Genomic DNA, 16362 nt, shown 5'->3' with positions numbered 1-16362 from the left:
ATTTTTCAACAATATCTACTTTATCTTAGAAAAGAAGTAGTTTTATATATATGCCAGAATTATAAAAGAAATCTTGATAGTTACAGATATTTCATTTTTTTCGAAAAAATTGCTGGAATGAAATATTTTACGTACCAGGTTTTTCTCTTTTCCGTCTTGCTATATAAGGGCTTTCACCCATGGTGCTGCGATTCAGCCAATGGCGTTGCAAATGCAGCAAATATTTCAAAATTATTTTTACTTTGTCTATATCATGATTATTTTTCCTTTTATTTTCCTTTCTATTTTCAAAACACATGATGAAAATTACTTCACACATCAGGATAAAAAGGTGAGAGGCTCATTCGGGACCTTAAGGACTTGAGCAATAATATGATTAGGCAGTTTTTTCGTGATGACATTTAGAAAAAATAGATGTAATTATTCTACTTCTAGAAGTTCTACTATTTAATTCGCTACCAACCTATTACAACTTTTGCAGTAGGTAGAGCAGTTGGCATCTCTGTTTATGTTGTGATACGATGCGGATTCACAGTCCGAAACAAGCTGTTTTCACTTCCAAACTATTCATCACTGTTTAATTTTTTATTACCGTCGTTTAACAGCCTACCCGATTTTGGGTTTACGACTACTAAAGTTCAGCTGCGTAGCCTTGTAAGTTTGAACCCAATCCAGAAAACAGGAGAGTTACTGGATCAGAAAGAAGATTGAGTTATAGAAGATACTGGTGAGAAATTGGCCTTCCTGGAGGATTATTTTGATGAAACTAATCTGTATTTGCGTTACATTGAGAGGAAAAACCACGAAACCTTCCCATGGTTAGCCTGACGTCACAGGGTCACTGTTTGATTTATCATTGGTAAAAAAAAGCAGTCCTATATATATGTTATAACCTTTAAAGAAAACTTGGTAGTAAGTTTTATTTTTAATTTACCTTCTGCCCTGCGTTCTATGTGTCAACGATATTACTTGATTTTATAATCTCACCTAGTTGAAGTTTTCCGAAATTAATGTCCGCTCTCTACAGTGGTTAAGTCCAGAAAAGTCTACTTACAAAATATTTTAATTTAATATAACTTTGAAGACTTTGAGCAACTGAAGTAAAGGAGTAAATATCTACATAACGTGCTTTTAAGTGTACTTTTAATATCTATGTTTTACCTAAAAAACACATGTATATGTTACTGTGAATGACCGAAATTCGTGATTGTTGACAATCACATAGTCGGTAAATGTCCGAAATATATACCAGGTCTAGTTCCGCTGCCTGGCATACATTTGCCCGGTATGCCCTACATCAATATTATTTAAGATCAAGTACCATTGCCTAGCATGCATTTCACCGGCACTTCAAACAGTGATGTTTCTCCTAATCTATCCTCAGAAGATATTAAAATATTGAATAAATACAATAATATCAACGAATAATGTAATAATATCAACGAATATAAATTAACATCAGATCGGATATAACAAATGTTTCGGACATCCACAAAAGTGATTATGTGATTGTTGACATTCGCCGGTTGACATTCTCGTGATTTCGGTCAGTCACGGTAAGATAAACACGCCTAAATACAGCCTCCCATAAAATGTATTTGAGTACATCTGCGCGACGCTCGAACTACGCCGCTCATTTAAAATTTTGTGCGAATACCAATAACTCTGAAAAATGAAATAGAATAATTTACAGAACGTTTTCGCATGTAAAAACTGCACGAATCTTTCATTTAAATAAAATAACACATTGGAAGTTCATCTTACTTTACTGCACATCATTTTGTTTTAATCATCACTTTAACTAGTAAAAAAACGGTCAGTTGACAATCTTATTCAGTCAAGTTTAACTCTTTCGCCGTAAAGGTTCGAGATGATAAAATTGTTACTCTTGTTTAAACAGTGATTGAAATAAACAGCTGCGATAAAGTAAAGAAAGAAACCGCTGACTTTGTTCCTAACATCTCTGAGAGTTATTAAAAATATGATGCAGCAACAAATTAAATTTTCGTGATGAGCACGTTAGTATCTAACAGAGCTCTTCTTTTCGGAAAAAGATAAAATATTTGTATTTAAAAGTGACTCATTTCTCGTTTCTAAAAGTAAAGTAACAATGACAACAGCTACATATTTATTGCATATACAGGGCTGTAAACTTTCTAGGCGTTTTGGGATAATTTCTACTAGTGGTAGCTAAGTTTATGATTTAATGTGTTATTCTTTGTCTTGTAAATTTCTTCGGAATTTTCTTTTCGAATTTACGATCCAAAAAAATATTGCTGAGAATTAGTATATGTTCTATCCTAAATTCGAATATCCAAAATATTTTTGTCAGCAGACAGATTTTTGCTTGACCAATTGGTGGTTAAATTTGTGTTGTTCCGTCCACTAATCTCTTGTTCCCTGCAAAACACCCAAGTTTTGTCTTAAAAAATACACTGTGATAATATATTTATTAATTCTATTGCTTTAAGGTGTTTAAGATAAATTACTGCATAAAATAATTGTTGAAATTAGGTAAAAAATATTTTGAAAATTACCTACCAGTCTTGGGGATCAGAGCGTAAAAATCACATTTATCACAAAACTATTATAACTGTTTTGACAAGCAACGATAACACTAATGAAAGCGAAATTACAGAAAACATAAAACTTTACTTACTTTATTTGCAAAAATTGGGCACCTGGGGCAGCTCAGAGGCCCTTTCGCAAGTGATACGAGTCTATGTGCTAATTTAGCTGGTGTGGAAGTACTTTGGAGGTGTGAGTCTATCCTTTCGACACTCGATTATCCCCGAATTTCACGCATCTGGGAGGTGCATCGCATATTCGTTGAGCGTGGCAGTATTCCCGGCAATTAAAACACTGCAGCGGTCCCCGACCGCCACGAAAACGTTCTACTCTGACCGGAATCCGCTGAATGTCTGTGATTGTGAATATTTGCCGGTGATTCTCCGTTTCTCTAAGGATTGGGAGGAAAAGTGGGAGGAGCCTATATGCCCCGTACACTCTTCATTAAACTGGATTACACTGTGGGTTTCAGTGTCCAATTTCCCTAATTTAAGGGAAATGTCCTCTGTTTCGAAGTCAGCGGGTAGTTCACGGATTAAAACTTTTGTAAACTTGATATGCAGCACTTCCTCTGGTGTTGTGGGAGGATTTGGAGCTTTGTTGGAATTCTCTTTGGATTCTGATGTTGCTAAGGTAGTGGCGGTCTCTAGCTGTGAAGAAGAGCAGCTTTTTATAGTCGTGGATGTGTTGATTATCTTCAGTGTTTTGACATCAGCTAGCTTTGACTTTTTTTTCCTTTTCTTTGCAAGAGGTTTTGTGTTGTTTTTATTGATATTTTCCGAGTCTGAGGTTGAAATTTCTATACTTTGTTCCAGATGCTGGTTTCCGTCTCTGATTTCCATAATTGGGTCGTTAGCTGATGAAGTAGGCGTTTCAGGCATGATTTGTTCAGGTACCGGTATAGAATTGGCAGAATAATAAGGTCTTGCAGCTCCTTCGGGCTGCATTAAATCGCGGAGCTTGCAAAATCTTCCTTTTTTGGAATAACAATGGAAGTGTCCATATTCATCTTCAAAAATTTCACCTGGCTTAGTGTCTGGCTTTATGTAGTTGGGATATATCACAGGTATTTCAATTCTCTTGATGGGCATGTGTGAATAATCTTGCCGTCACGTCCGCAGCGTCGAGATAACATTTTTGCAGTAATCAAAATGAAATGGTCAAATCTAAACTTTACCTCCTTTGCCACGTTCAAGCATAATTGCAAGAGAATGAAATAGGTACTACTCACTCAAAAGACACGAGTAAAATCCTGATTTTCAATTGGTCAAAATCCAATTCCGACGTCAAGTGGTTGAGTCCCGTTTTCTACATCATTGTTCTGTCACCTAGTCACACTTCGGCATGACATCGTGCTTCGGACCAAGTGGTCACAGTATTCAGAAAATATAAAAAAGATTTTGATTTCGAATCAAGGAGGGAAATCTCACTTCAAAAATTGTGACGAAAGTGTTGCTGATTAGCTTCGCCATCTCTTAGCAGTATTTATAAATACTTATTTAATCTCGGGATTTAAGGAGAAGTGTAAGTAGTCACGAATTCAATTTCAGTTATGCAATTTCTGCAAACCATACGGGCTGAAAAACGCCGAACGTATCAGATGTCTAAGTAATACAACAAATGTTAAACAAGCTCATGATGGATCGGACAGTGGTCACTTTGAGGCCCAGGTGCCCAGTTCTAGAGCACTACTATGCTTACATCATGTCTGCCAAATTTTGAGATTTTTTATGAAAGACATTTTCTAGTGGTAGCGATGTTTATGCATTAATACATTACTCTGGGTTTGAAAAATTTAATATAAAATTATATTAACCAAAAGAGAGAATATAAAGAATTAAAAAGAACATATAATGACCTTGAAATCTGTACATAGTGTACATAGTGCATCTTATAAGAAACATAGTGCAGGGTTGCCACTGGCGACTAAAAATATAAAAAGTGGTGGCTAAAAAACTTCTAATTAAAAATATTAAGTAGTTACTTCTTACAGCATATTTTTTTCAGTTTAATATTGAAAGCGAATGCATAGAATGTTTTTGTTTTAAATATGAATAATTTAAAATATAAGTCATAGTAGTGTTACGATTGGATAATTGAAGCGATAATAATAAAAAAAAATAATAATAACTCGAGATTCTACCACTTTTTACATTTTTAGTCGCTTATGGCATCCTTGATAGTGCAAAAATTCAAAAACACGGTATATTTACGTCATCTGTTTTGGTGGGTGCATCACGCGATTTGAGTTTATTATTTATGTTTCCTGATTACTAAATAGCAACAATGTAAATATCATCCTACAATAAGTGTTTTTTCAGTGATTGGACAATAATTACAAACTATTACTGTGAATATTTTCAAACTGTGAAACATCTGGTCCATTTAATTCTGTGAAGCAACAGTGTAATGTGCTTGTTACTTCCGAACATAAAGCTCAATAGTGACAAAATCAGTTTCTTTGCCGATACACAATTGGGTTACATCTTAGTTATAGACCACATAGTGCAAGCTGCAATACAACTATTTTGAATTAATTATTATCAGATAGATACTAAAAGTTATTATTTTATTTATTGCAAAAACATTAATTTTATGTCTTCGTGCAGTGGTTACTTCATTCTGCAAGATACGAATAAATTAACTATCTTAAATACTTGCAGTTTAATTTTGCAAAAACTTTATGTAAATATATACCATATTGCTAGAACTACAAAAAAACGATGAAAGTATTGTACCCCCCAGCTGGGTAACAGTTACAGTTTAAGACAACAATTAAAATAACAAATAGTTGTTAAAAAAAACTTTATCTCAGCAATTCGAAGATAGCAAAACAATGTTCGAAACAAAGATGGATTATCTGAAACAGACTGTCACCACATTACAAGCTGATAATGAAATGTTAAGAAATGAAAACAGACAGAATAAAGAAACAAAATACCGAACCGACGATCTCAGCTCATAATATTCCTATAGCTCCAATATAATTATCACCAAAGAAAAATAAAAGCCGTAATATTCGAATAGATATAACATCAGATGAACTTCACCAAAACTTAATAAATTACGGATTCACCCCTAGAAATGTAACTCAGATGTAAAAATGCACAGAGCAAAGCAGAATCAATCTTCCGCTGCACATAGTCACCCCGGATAAAACTGAAAACAACAAAGATATATTTTACTTACCCAGATTCGTGGACCTCAATGTCTGAGTGGTTTTACACAGTGCCACAGAGGACAATAATTCAACCATGTGCAAGCATCTTGTCGACACACTCCAAAATGCCTAAAATGCGGTCAAGAGCACCTGACCCATCTATGTCAAAAAACAAAGAATACACTTAACACCTGTGCAAATCATGGTGGACCACACCCAGCCAACTTCAAACAATGCACCAGATACCCAACTACCAAAATCACTAACAACAATAGAACCAGCAACCTAAACAACAGAAAAGCTCCTGGCAGCACGAATACATATGCAGATATCTTAAAATCCACAAACAAACAAAACAGCAACAATAGTCTACAACTGGTTACAACTACAATTAAAGAAGCAAGATCTCTCCTCTCAGATTTAAAGCTCTTTGTAGACTTTATACAAGACATCGAGGGCGTCAACATGTTCAAAAAGATTCAACAGGCCATGTACTCAAACCAACAAACAGTCGAAGAAGATGATTAAAACGATACAAAGACCAATACTCAATATATATTTCTGGAATGTTAACGGAGTACTCGAAAACAACACGAATTAAGAAACTTCATCTTAGAACATAACCCAGATATTTTAATAATTACAGAATCTCACCTGAATCGAACCCAAAGTTTTAAAACAGCCAACTACGGAACATACAGACGTGATATACGGTACAGAGGTGGCGGCGTTGCACTACTATCTAAAAACAGCTTAACTACTACAGAATACAACTCCAAAGATGACAGAGGTTATGCACAAATATCTATCCTGGTAAATCATCATAATCAGAATATCAAAATTACAGGCATATATGACTCAGCAAAAAACAAACTGACAGAAGAAGACATAAAACTAATATTCCCAGCCATCCTGACAACAATAGTAGCAGGCGATGCCAATGCTAATCATACAACATGGTGCTGCAACAACTCCAACAATACAGGAACACAGCTTAAAAACCTCATCTCAAAACATCAACTCATAGTCACAGCTCCAAATTCTCCTACCTATATACAGAACCTACAGAATCTTAGATCAGATATTCTAGACTTTGCCATAACAAATATGAAAGTCCCCATGGTCGCCTGCTCAGTAAACCATCTGTCATCTGATCACCCACCTGTTCAATTGCTGGTTGGGCTGACAACCGAACACTCTGAAAAATCAAAATTTGAAGCAGACTGGAACCTCTACAGAAATATACTCATTATTAGCAATAGAAGCCTGCCAACCCTAGAAGATGAAACAACAATAGATAACCATATCCAGTAGTTACAATCTACAAAATGCCTCAATAGAAACATAACATACTGCACATCATTACCGACGACCTCCAGAGATTAAAAATATCATCAGACTAAGAAATTATTATAGAAAGTGGCATCAAAGAAGCTCCGATCCAGCTTACCTTAATGAAATGAAACAACTCAATAAACCGGTAGGAAAAGAAAGCAAAAAATACAAACAGCAAATTTGGAAAATCGCCTCTCTCTGTGTGAATAAAAAATAATACATTAAAACATAAACTTAGATATCACTAGAATGAGTTTTTACAGAAAGAGTAGAAAGTTGGCAGCCTTATCTTATCCCATGAGCCAGAACGTCGCTATGATTACAGAATTTTGCATCACGCGCATCACATTTTGCATTAGTGATGCAGAATGGTTTTTTTTCATGCATGTGAGCCCGAAAATCTATGGCACCTCACAAATTTGAAAGTAGTAGTGTAATAACAATAGAACGTACTCTAATTTGTTTAATTCTGCCAGCACTAAACAATTTCTTTGTACGACTATCAGATATTATATATTTATTTAAGGCCAACTGCTCCGGACAATATTATAGAGGATCAGATATTATAGAGGCCAACTGCTCCGGACAAATCATTAAAGAAAAAATAACAGTAGAAAACTATAAATTAAAATTTGCAGAATTTTGGTTAATTTTACTTATTTTTCGCAAAGACAACCTTTTTCCATTGGAGAATTCTTTCCTTTTTCAAATCATACCAGACAGAGAAAAAAATGCTTTGCTTTACGCCACCTCAGAAGTTTACTTTTCTCAAAGACAATATTTTTCCTTTAGAGAATTCTTTCCCTTTTCAATTCCTACAAGTGTAAGCAAAAAATGCTTTGCGTTACACACCTTAAAAGTTAAATGATACAACTCAGATTGAATGTTCAATCGTGTTTCGTGTGCTTATTTCCTGTTTCCTCTCATTACCTCTCATTCCATTCTAAACCCTGCCAGAGAGATAACACATGCCTTGCATTACACATCAAAGTAATATTATATAACATAGATAGAAAAATGCAAGTGATATAAATAAATTTTATATTACCTAAAAAGAAATTTCGCTTCAATCTGAGAATACTCTTCTCTTCTTTTCCTTTGATGTTGGTTCTCTTATCTTACATTCTCTGTTAGTTCGAGTTTCCTCTCATTACCCCAGATTCCATTCTACCTCTCATTCCATTCTAATCCCTGCCAGAGAGAAAATGCGTACTTTGCATTACGCAAAGTTAAATGATATGAAATAGATTGAAGAAAGTAATATAAATTTTATATTACATAAAAGAAAATTCTGCTGAAATCTGAGAGAACTCTTCTTTTCCCGTCCTTTGATGGTGGCTCTCCTGTCTTACATTCTACTTTATTTCGTGTTTTCTCTCATTACCTCTGATTCCATTCTTACTCTCATTCCGTTCTAAGCCCTCCTTGAGATAAAACACATGCCTTGAATTACACATCAAATTTAAATGATATAAAAATAGATTGAAGGAAGTTACATAAATTTTATATACCTAGAAAGAAATTTCACTGAAATCTGAGAATATTCTTCTTTTCTTTTCCTTTGATGTTGGTTCTCTTATCATACAGCCTCTCTTATTTCGTGTTTCCTCTCTTTACCTCTCATTGCATTCTACCTCTCATTCCATTCTAAACCCTGCCAGAGAGAAAACACATGCTTTGCATTACACATCAAAGTTAAATGATATAAAATAGATTGAAGGAAGTAATATAAATTTCATAAAAGAAGAGTAATCTGAGAATACTCTTCTTTTCCCGTCCTTTGCTGTTGGCTCACCTGTCTCGTATCCTCCTTTATTTCGTGTTTCCTCTCGTTACCTCTGATTCCATTCTACCTCTCATTCCATTCTAAGCCCTACCTGAGATAGAACACACGCCATGGTTTACATATCAAAGTAATATTATATAGTATAGATAGAAAAATGCTAGTGATATAAAAAAAAATTATATTACCTAAAAAGAAATTTCGCTTAAATCTGAGAATAGTCTTCTTTTCTTTTCATTTAATGGTCGTTCTCTAATAATAGTCTCTCTTATTTCCTGTTTCCTCTAATTACCTTCGATTCCATTTTACCTCTCCTTCCACTTTAATTCCTGCCAGACAGAAAACGCATGCCTTGCATTACACAAAATTAAAAATATATAAAATAAACTCATGTTTGTGAAAATTGCAACACCATGAAGAACCTACGCGAGTGAGCTGAAATTTTCAGGAAATGCAAAGTAGAGCATGATATGCAAATAATTAGAATTTCAGACCCGTAGCGCATGCGTATGCTGACTCAGCGCCCTCTGTACGGCGGATGGATCCGAATAAATAGACGGCTGTAGCCAAGCGAATATGGTAATCGGTGGTTATCTGCTAGTGGTAAACGTTAGCATAGTCATTACTTATGTCTATTCGACGAAAGCGAGCGAGATTTCAACAACGTACGGAGTTTAAACGGGGGAGAATCATCGGCCTTCGTGAAGCTGGATTATCTTATCTTGCAGTAGCCGCTCGTGTGTAGCGTAACAGCAGCACAGTGATGCGTGTTTGAAAGCAGTGGATGGACGAGTGTCGGACTACTCGGAAATCCAGGAGTGGACCCCGAAATGTCACGTCAGCTTACGATGATAGACACCTGTTCGGCGTTGCGCTAACTGACCGTACGGCTCCTTCTAGACAACTGGCAGCACAGTGGTCAATAGCTACAGGTGTTTCATTGTGTAGACGTTTGCTTCAGCGGGGACTGCGCGCAAGGACTCCTTTATACAGGATCCCCCTCACGCTGAACCTTCGCCGCCTGCGGCTGCAATGGGCCAACCAGTATAGGGACAGGCGTGCTGATTGGCAGCGTGTCGTGTTTTCTGACGAATCTCGTGACGACAGTATGGAATTCTCTTCCTCAGACACACATTCAAAGTTTGCTTGACTCCATGCCACGTCGCGTGGCAGCACTTATTGCGGATCGTGGTGGCTACACAAAATACTGATTTCGATCTCTTGTTATTGTTTCTTTGCTTTTAAAGTTTAATCATTTATTTGTACCGCTACCACTCAACTGTGTATTAAATTTCATTCAATTATGACGAATCCTTCATGGTGTTGCAATTTTCACAAACAGGAGTTTAGATTGAAGGAAGTAATAAAAATTTTATATTACCTAAAAGGAAATTCTGCTGAAATCTGAGAATACTCTTCTTTTCCCGTCCTTTAATGGTGACTCTCCAGTCTTACATCCTCTTTTATTTCGTGTTTCCTCTCATTACCTCTGTTTCCATTCTACTTCTCACTCCATTCTAAACCCTCCCTGAAATAAAATACATGCCTTGAATTACACATCAAAGTTAAATGATATAAAATAGATGGAGGGAAGTAAAATAAATTTTATATTACCTAAAAAGAAATTTCGCTGAAATCTGAAAATACTCCTCTTTTCTTTTCCTTTGATTATGGTTCTCTTATCATACAGTCTCTCTTATTTCCTCTTTCCTCTCACTACCTCTGATTCCATTCTTCCTCCCTTTCCATTCTAAACCCTGCCAGAGAGAAAGCACATGCCTTGCATTACACATCAAAGTAATATTATATAATATAGATAGAAAAATGCAAGTGATATAAATAAATTTTATATTACCTGAAAAGAAATTTCGCTTATATTTGAGAATACTCTTCTTCTCTTTTCCTTTGATGTTGGTTCTCTTATCATACAGCCTCTCTTATTTCCTGTTTCCTCTCATTACCTTGATTCCATTCTACCTCTCATTCCTTTCTAATCCCTGCCAGAGAGAAAACACATGCCTTGAATTACACATCAAAGTAATATTATATAACATAGATAGAAAAATGCAAGTGATATAAATAAATTTTATATTACCTAAAAAGAAATTTCGCTTAAATTTGTGAATACTTTTCTTTTCTTTTCCTTTGATGTTGGTTCTCTTATCATACAGACTCTCTTATTTCCTGTTTCCTCCCATTACCTTTGATTCCATTCTACCTTTCATTCCATCTAATCCCTGCCAGAGAGAAAACACATGCCTTGCATTACACATCAAAGTAATATTATATAATATAGATAGAAAAATGCAAGTGATATAAATAAATTTTATTATACCTAAAAAGAAATTTCGCTTAATTCTGAGAATACTCTTCTTTTCTTTTCCTTTGATGTTGGTTCTCTTATTATACAGCCTCTCTTATTTCCTGTTTCCTCTCATTACCTTTGATTCCATTCTACCTCTCATTCCTTTCTAATCCCTGCCAGAGAGAAAACACATGCCTTGCATTACACATCAAAGTAATATTATATAACATAGATAGAAAAATGCAAGTGATATAAATAAATTTTATATTACCTAAAAAGAAATTTCGCTTAATTCTGAGAATACTCTTCTTTTCTTTTCCTTTGATGTTGGTTCTCTTATTATACAGCCTCTCTTATTTCCTGTTTCCTCTCATTACCTTTGATTCCATTCTACCTTTCATTCCATCTAATCCCTGCCAGAGAGAAAACACATGCCTTGCATTACACATCAAAGTAATATTAGTATATAATATAGATAGAAAAATGCAAGAGATATAAATAAATTTTATTACATCTAAAAAGAAATTTCGCTTAATTCTGAGAATACTCTTCTTTTCTTTTCCTTTGATGTTGGTTCTCCTATCATACAGCCTCTCTTATTTCGTGATTCCTCTCATTAACTCTGATTCCATTCTACTTCTCATTCCATTCTAAACCCTCCCTGAAATAAAACACATGCCTTGCATTACACATCAAAGTTAAATGATATGAAATAGATTGAAGAAAGTAATATAAATGTTATATTACCTAAAAAGAAATTTCTCTGAAATCTGAAAATACTCTTCTTTTCTTTTCCTTTGATTATGGTTCTCGTATCATACAGCCTCTCTTATTTCCTGCTTCCTCTCATTACCTTTGATTCCATTCGACCTCTCATTCCATTCTAATCCCTGGCAGAGAAAAAACACATGCCTTGCATTACACATCAAAGTAATATTATATAATATAGATAGAAAAATGCAAGTGATATAAATAAATTTTATGTTACCTAAAAAGAAATTTCGCTTAAATTTGAGAATACTCTTCTTTTCTTTTCCTTTGATGTTGGTTCTCTTATCATACAGCCTCTCTTATTTCCCGTTTCCTCTCATTACCTTTGATTCCATTCTACCTCTCATTCCTTTCTAATTCCTGCCAGAGAGAAAACACATGCCTTGCATTACACATCAAAGTAATATTATATAACATAGATAGAAAAATGCAAGTGATATAAATAAATTTTATATTACCTAAAAAGAAATTGCGCTTAAATTTGTGAATACTTTTCTTTTCTTTTCCTTTGATGTTGGTTCTCTTATCATACAGACTCTCTTATTTCCTGTTTCCTCCCATTACCTTTGATTCCATTCTACCTTTCATTCCATCTAATCCCTGCCAGAGAGAAAACACATGCCTTGCATTACACATCAAAGTAATATTATATAATATAAATAGAAAAATGCAAGTGATATAAATAAATTTTATTATACCTAAAAAGAAATTTCGCTTAATTCTGAGAATACTCTTCTTTTCTTTTCCTTTGAGGTTGGTTCTCTTATTATACAGCCTCTCTTATTTCCTGTTTCCTCTCATTACCTTTGATTCCATTCTACCTTTCATTCCATCTAATCCCTGCCAGAGAGAAAACACATGCCTTGCATTACACATCAAAGTAATATTAGTATATAATATAGATAGAAAAATGCAAGATATATAAATAAATTTTATTACATCTAAAAAGAAATTTCGCTTAATTCTGAGAATACTCTTCTTTTCTTTTCCTTTGATGTTGGTTCTCCTATCATACAGCCTCTCTTATTTCGTGATTCCTCTCATTAACTCTGATTCCATTCTACTTCTCATTCCATTCTAAACCCTCCCTGAAATAAAACACATGCCTTGCATTACACATCAAAGTTAAATGATATAAAATAGATTGAAGGAAGTAATATAAATGTTGTATTATCTAAAAAGAAATTTCTCTGAAATCTGAAAATACTCTTCTTTTCTTTTCCTTTGATTATGGTTCTCGTATCATACAGCCTCTCTTATTTCCTGTTTCCTCTCATTACCTTTGATCCCATTCGACCTCTCATTCCATTCTAATCCCTGCCAGAGAAAAAACACATGCCTTGCATTACACATCAAAGTAATATTATATAATATAGATAGAAAAATACAAGTGATATAAGTAAATTTTATATTACCTAAAAAGAAATTTCGCTTAAATTTGTGAGTACTCTTCTTTTCTTTTCCCTTGATGTTGGTTCTCTTATCATAGAGCCTCTCTTATTTCCTGTTTCCTCTAATTACCTTTGATTCCATTCTACCTCTCATTCCATTCTAATCCCTGCCTGAGAGAAAACACATGCCTTGCATTACATATCAAAGTAATATTATATATAGATAGAAAAATACAAGTGACATAAATAAATTTTATAGTACCTAAAAAGAAAGTTCTCAGAAATCTGAGAATACTCTTCTTTTCTTTTCCTTTGATTGTGGTTCTCCTATCATACAGTCTGTCTTATATCGTGTTTCCCCTCACTACCTCTGATTCCATTCTACCTCTCATTCCATTCTAAGCCCTCCCTGAGATAAAACGCATGTCTTGCATTACACAAAGTTAAATGATATAAAATAGATTGAAGGAAGAAGTACAAATTTTATATTACATAAAAGGAAATTCTGGTGAAATCTGAGAATACTCTTCTTTTCCCGTCCTTTGATGGTGGCTCTCATGTCTTGCATTCTACTTTATTTCGTGTTTTCTCTCATTACCTCTGTTTCCATTCTTACTCTCATTCCGTTCTAAGCCCTCCCTGAGATAAAACACATGCCTTGAATTACACATCAAATTTAAATGATATCAAATAGTATGTAATATAAATTTTATATTACCTAAAAAGAAATTTCGCAGAAATCTGAAAATACTCTTCGTTTCTTTTCCTTTGATTATGGTTCTCTTATCATACAGTGTCTCTTATTTCCTCTTTTCTCTCACTACCTTTGATTCCATTCTACCTCTTATTCCATTCTAAACCCCGCCAGAGAGAAAACACATGCCTTGCATTACATATCAAAGCAATATTATATAATATGGATAGAAAAATGCAAGTGATATAAATAAATTTTATATTACCTAAAAAGAAATTTCTCTGAAATCTAAGAATACTCATCTTTTCCTTTGATTGTGGTTCTCTTATCATACAGTCTGTCTTATTTCGTGTTTCGTTTCACTACCTCTGATTCCATTCTACCTCTCATTCCTTTCTAATAACTGCCGGAGAGAAAACACATGCCTTGCATTACATATCAAAGTAATATTATATAATATAGATAGAAAAATGCAAGTGATATAAATAAATTTTATATTACCTAAAAAGAAATTTCGCTTAAATTTGTGACTACTCTTCTTTTCTTCTCCTTTGATGTTGGTTCTCTTATCATACAGCCTCTCTTATTTCCTGTTTCCTCTAATTACCTTCGATTCCATTCTACCTCTCATTCCATTCTAATAACTGCCGGAGAAAAAACACAAGTCTTGCATTACACAAAGTTAAATGATATGAAATAGATTGAAGAAAGTAATACAATTTTTATATTACATAAAAGGAAATTCTGCTGAAATCTGAGAATACTCTTCTTTTCCCGTCCTTTGATGGTGGCTCTCCTGTCTTACATCCTCCTTTATATCGTGTTTTCTCTCATTACCTCTGATTCCATTCCTACTTTCATTCCGTTCTAAGTCCTCCCTGAGATAAAACACATGCCTTGAATTACACATCAAAGTTAAATGATATCAAATAGATTGAAGGAAGTAATATAAATTTTATATTGCCTAAAAAGAAATTTCGCTGAAATCTGAAAATACTCTTCTTTTCTTTTCCTCTGATTATGCTTCTCTTATCATACAGTCTCTCTTATTTCCTCTTTCCTCTCACTACCTCTGATTCCATTCTACCTGTCATTCCATTCTAAACCCTTCCAGAAAGAGAACACATGCCTTGCATTACACATCAAAGTAATATTATATAATAAAGATAGAAAAATGCAAGGTTTATGAATAAATTTTGTATTACCTAAAAAGAAATTTCGCTTAAATTTGGGAAAACTCTTCTTTTCTTTTCCTTTGATGTTGGTTCTCTTATCATACAGTCTCTCCTATTTCCTGTTTCCTCTAATTACCTTTGATTCCGTTCTACCTCTCATTCCATTCTAAACCCTGCCAGAGAGAAAACACATGCCTTGAATTACACTTCAAAGTAATATTATATAATATAGATAGAAAAATGCAAGTGATATAAATAAATTTGATATTACCTAAAAAGAAATTTCGCTTAAATCTGAGAATACTCTTCTTTTCTTTTCATTTTATGGTGGCTTTCTTATCATAGTCTTTCTGATTTCGTTTCTCCTTTCATTACCTCTAATTCCATTTTGAATCTCCTTCCATTCTAATCCCAGCCGGAGAGAAAACGCTTGCCTTGCATTACACAAAGTTAAATGATACAAAATAGATTGAGCACAAGTAACATAAATGTATTTTATATTACCTAAAAAGAAATCCTGCTGAAATTTGAGATTTCTTTTTTTTCTTCCCCTTTCTTAGTTGGAAGTCTTCTATTTAGCTTACCTGTTTCTTTATTTCGCTTTGAAATTCATTCCGTCCGAAGATAAAAATCCCAAAAGCAATTTGTTTTTATTTTGGAATTTACTTTTCTTTTTAATCCCTGCCAGAAAAAGAAAAATATGTGCTTTGCGTTTCAAACACTTAAAATTAAATCGTATAATTTAGATTTAATGCAGGTAATATAAATAAAATTTATATTATACTCCCTCCCCCCAAGAAAAATACTGCAATTGGAGAATTCTACCTTTATTGCTTGGAAGTTTTCTTTTTAGCTTGCTTCTTCTTATTTTCGCCTTTAAATTTATTTCCTCCGAAGATTAAATTCCTGAAAATCCATAGGTTTCCCATAGAGAATTTTCTTTACTCTCTAATCCCTCTTAGAGAGAAAAAAACGTGCATTGAGTTACGCATCATCAATGCAAAAAGGTTTAACTCAGATTTTATGCAACTGAAATAAATAAATTTTTTATTCCTAAATTAAATTTGCCGCAATCTGAGAAATCTTTCTTTTTCCCTATTTTTCCCATGGTAATTTTATATTCAGCTTGCTTCTTTTATTTTTCCTTTAAATTCTTTTCCCTCCGTTGATTAAAATCCTG

At 33.9% G+C, this 16362-nt stretch overlaps 1 protein-coding gene across 2 annotated transcripts in view; it reads right to left on the bottom strand.

Moving 5' to 3' along the window:
• The window catches only part of LOC107440517 (sialin), a 30694-nt gene extending 27772 nt beyond the window's left edge, over nucleotides 1-2922 (bottom strand). The window contains exon 1 of one of the 2 annotated variants that reach the window (XM_071181926.2): nucleotides 2660-2922. Coding sequence is in view for 1 of the 2 variants with exons in the window: in XM_043048137.3 (XP_042904071.2) it covers nucleotides 1765-1779 (15 nt within the window). In the remaining variant the exon portion in view is untranslated. Of the gene's footprint in view, nucleotides 1-1764; nucleotides 1887-2659 lie in introns of those variants that run through there. The other variant, XM_043048137.3, reaches the window with a different exon arrangement.
• Between the last annotated feature and the right edge of the window lie 13440 nt (nucleotides 2923-16362).

Source organism: Parasteatoda tepidariorum, chromosome 4 (genome assembly GCF_982258835.1).
Source record: "Parasteatoda tepidariorum strain Cologne lab strain chromosome 4, Ptep-v5.0, whole genome shotgun sequence".
In the NCBI taxonomy this organism is placed as follows: domain Eukaryota; kingdom Metazoa; phylum Arthropoda; class Arachnida; order Araneae; family Theridiidae; genus Parasteatoda; species Parasteatoda tepidariorum.
Note: the sequence above shows the minus strand (reverse complement) of the source record. Positions and strands in the feature narration are given on the sequence as shown.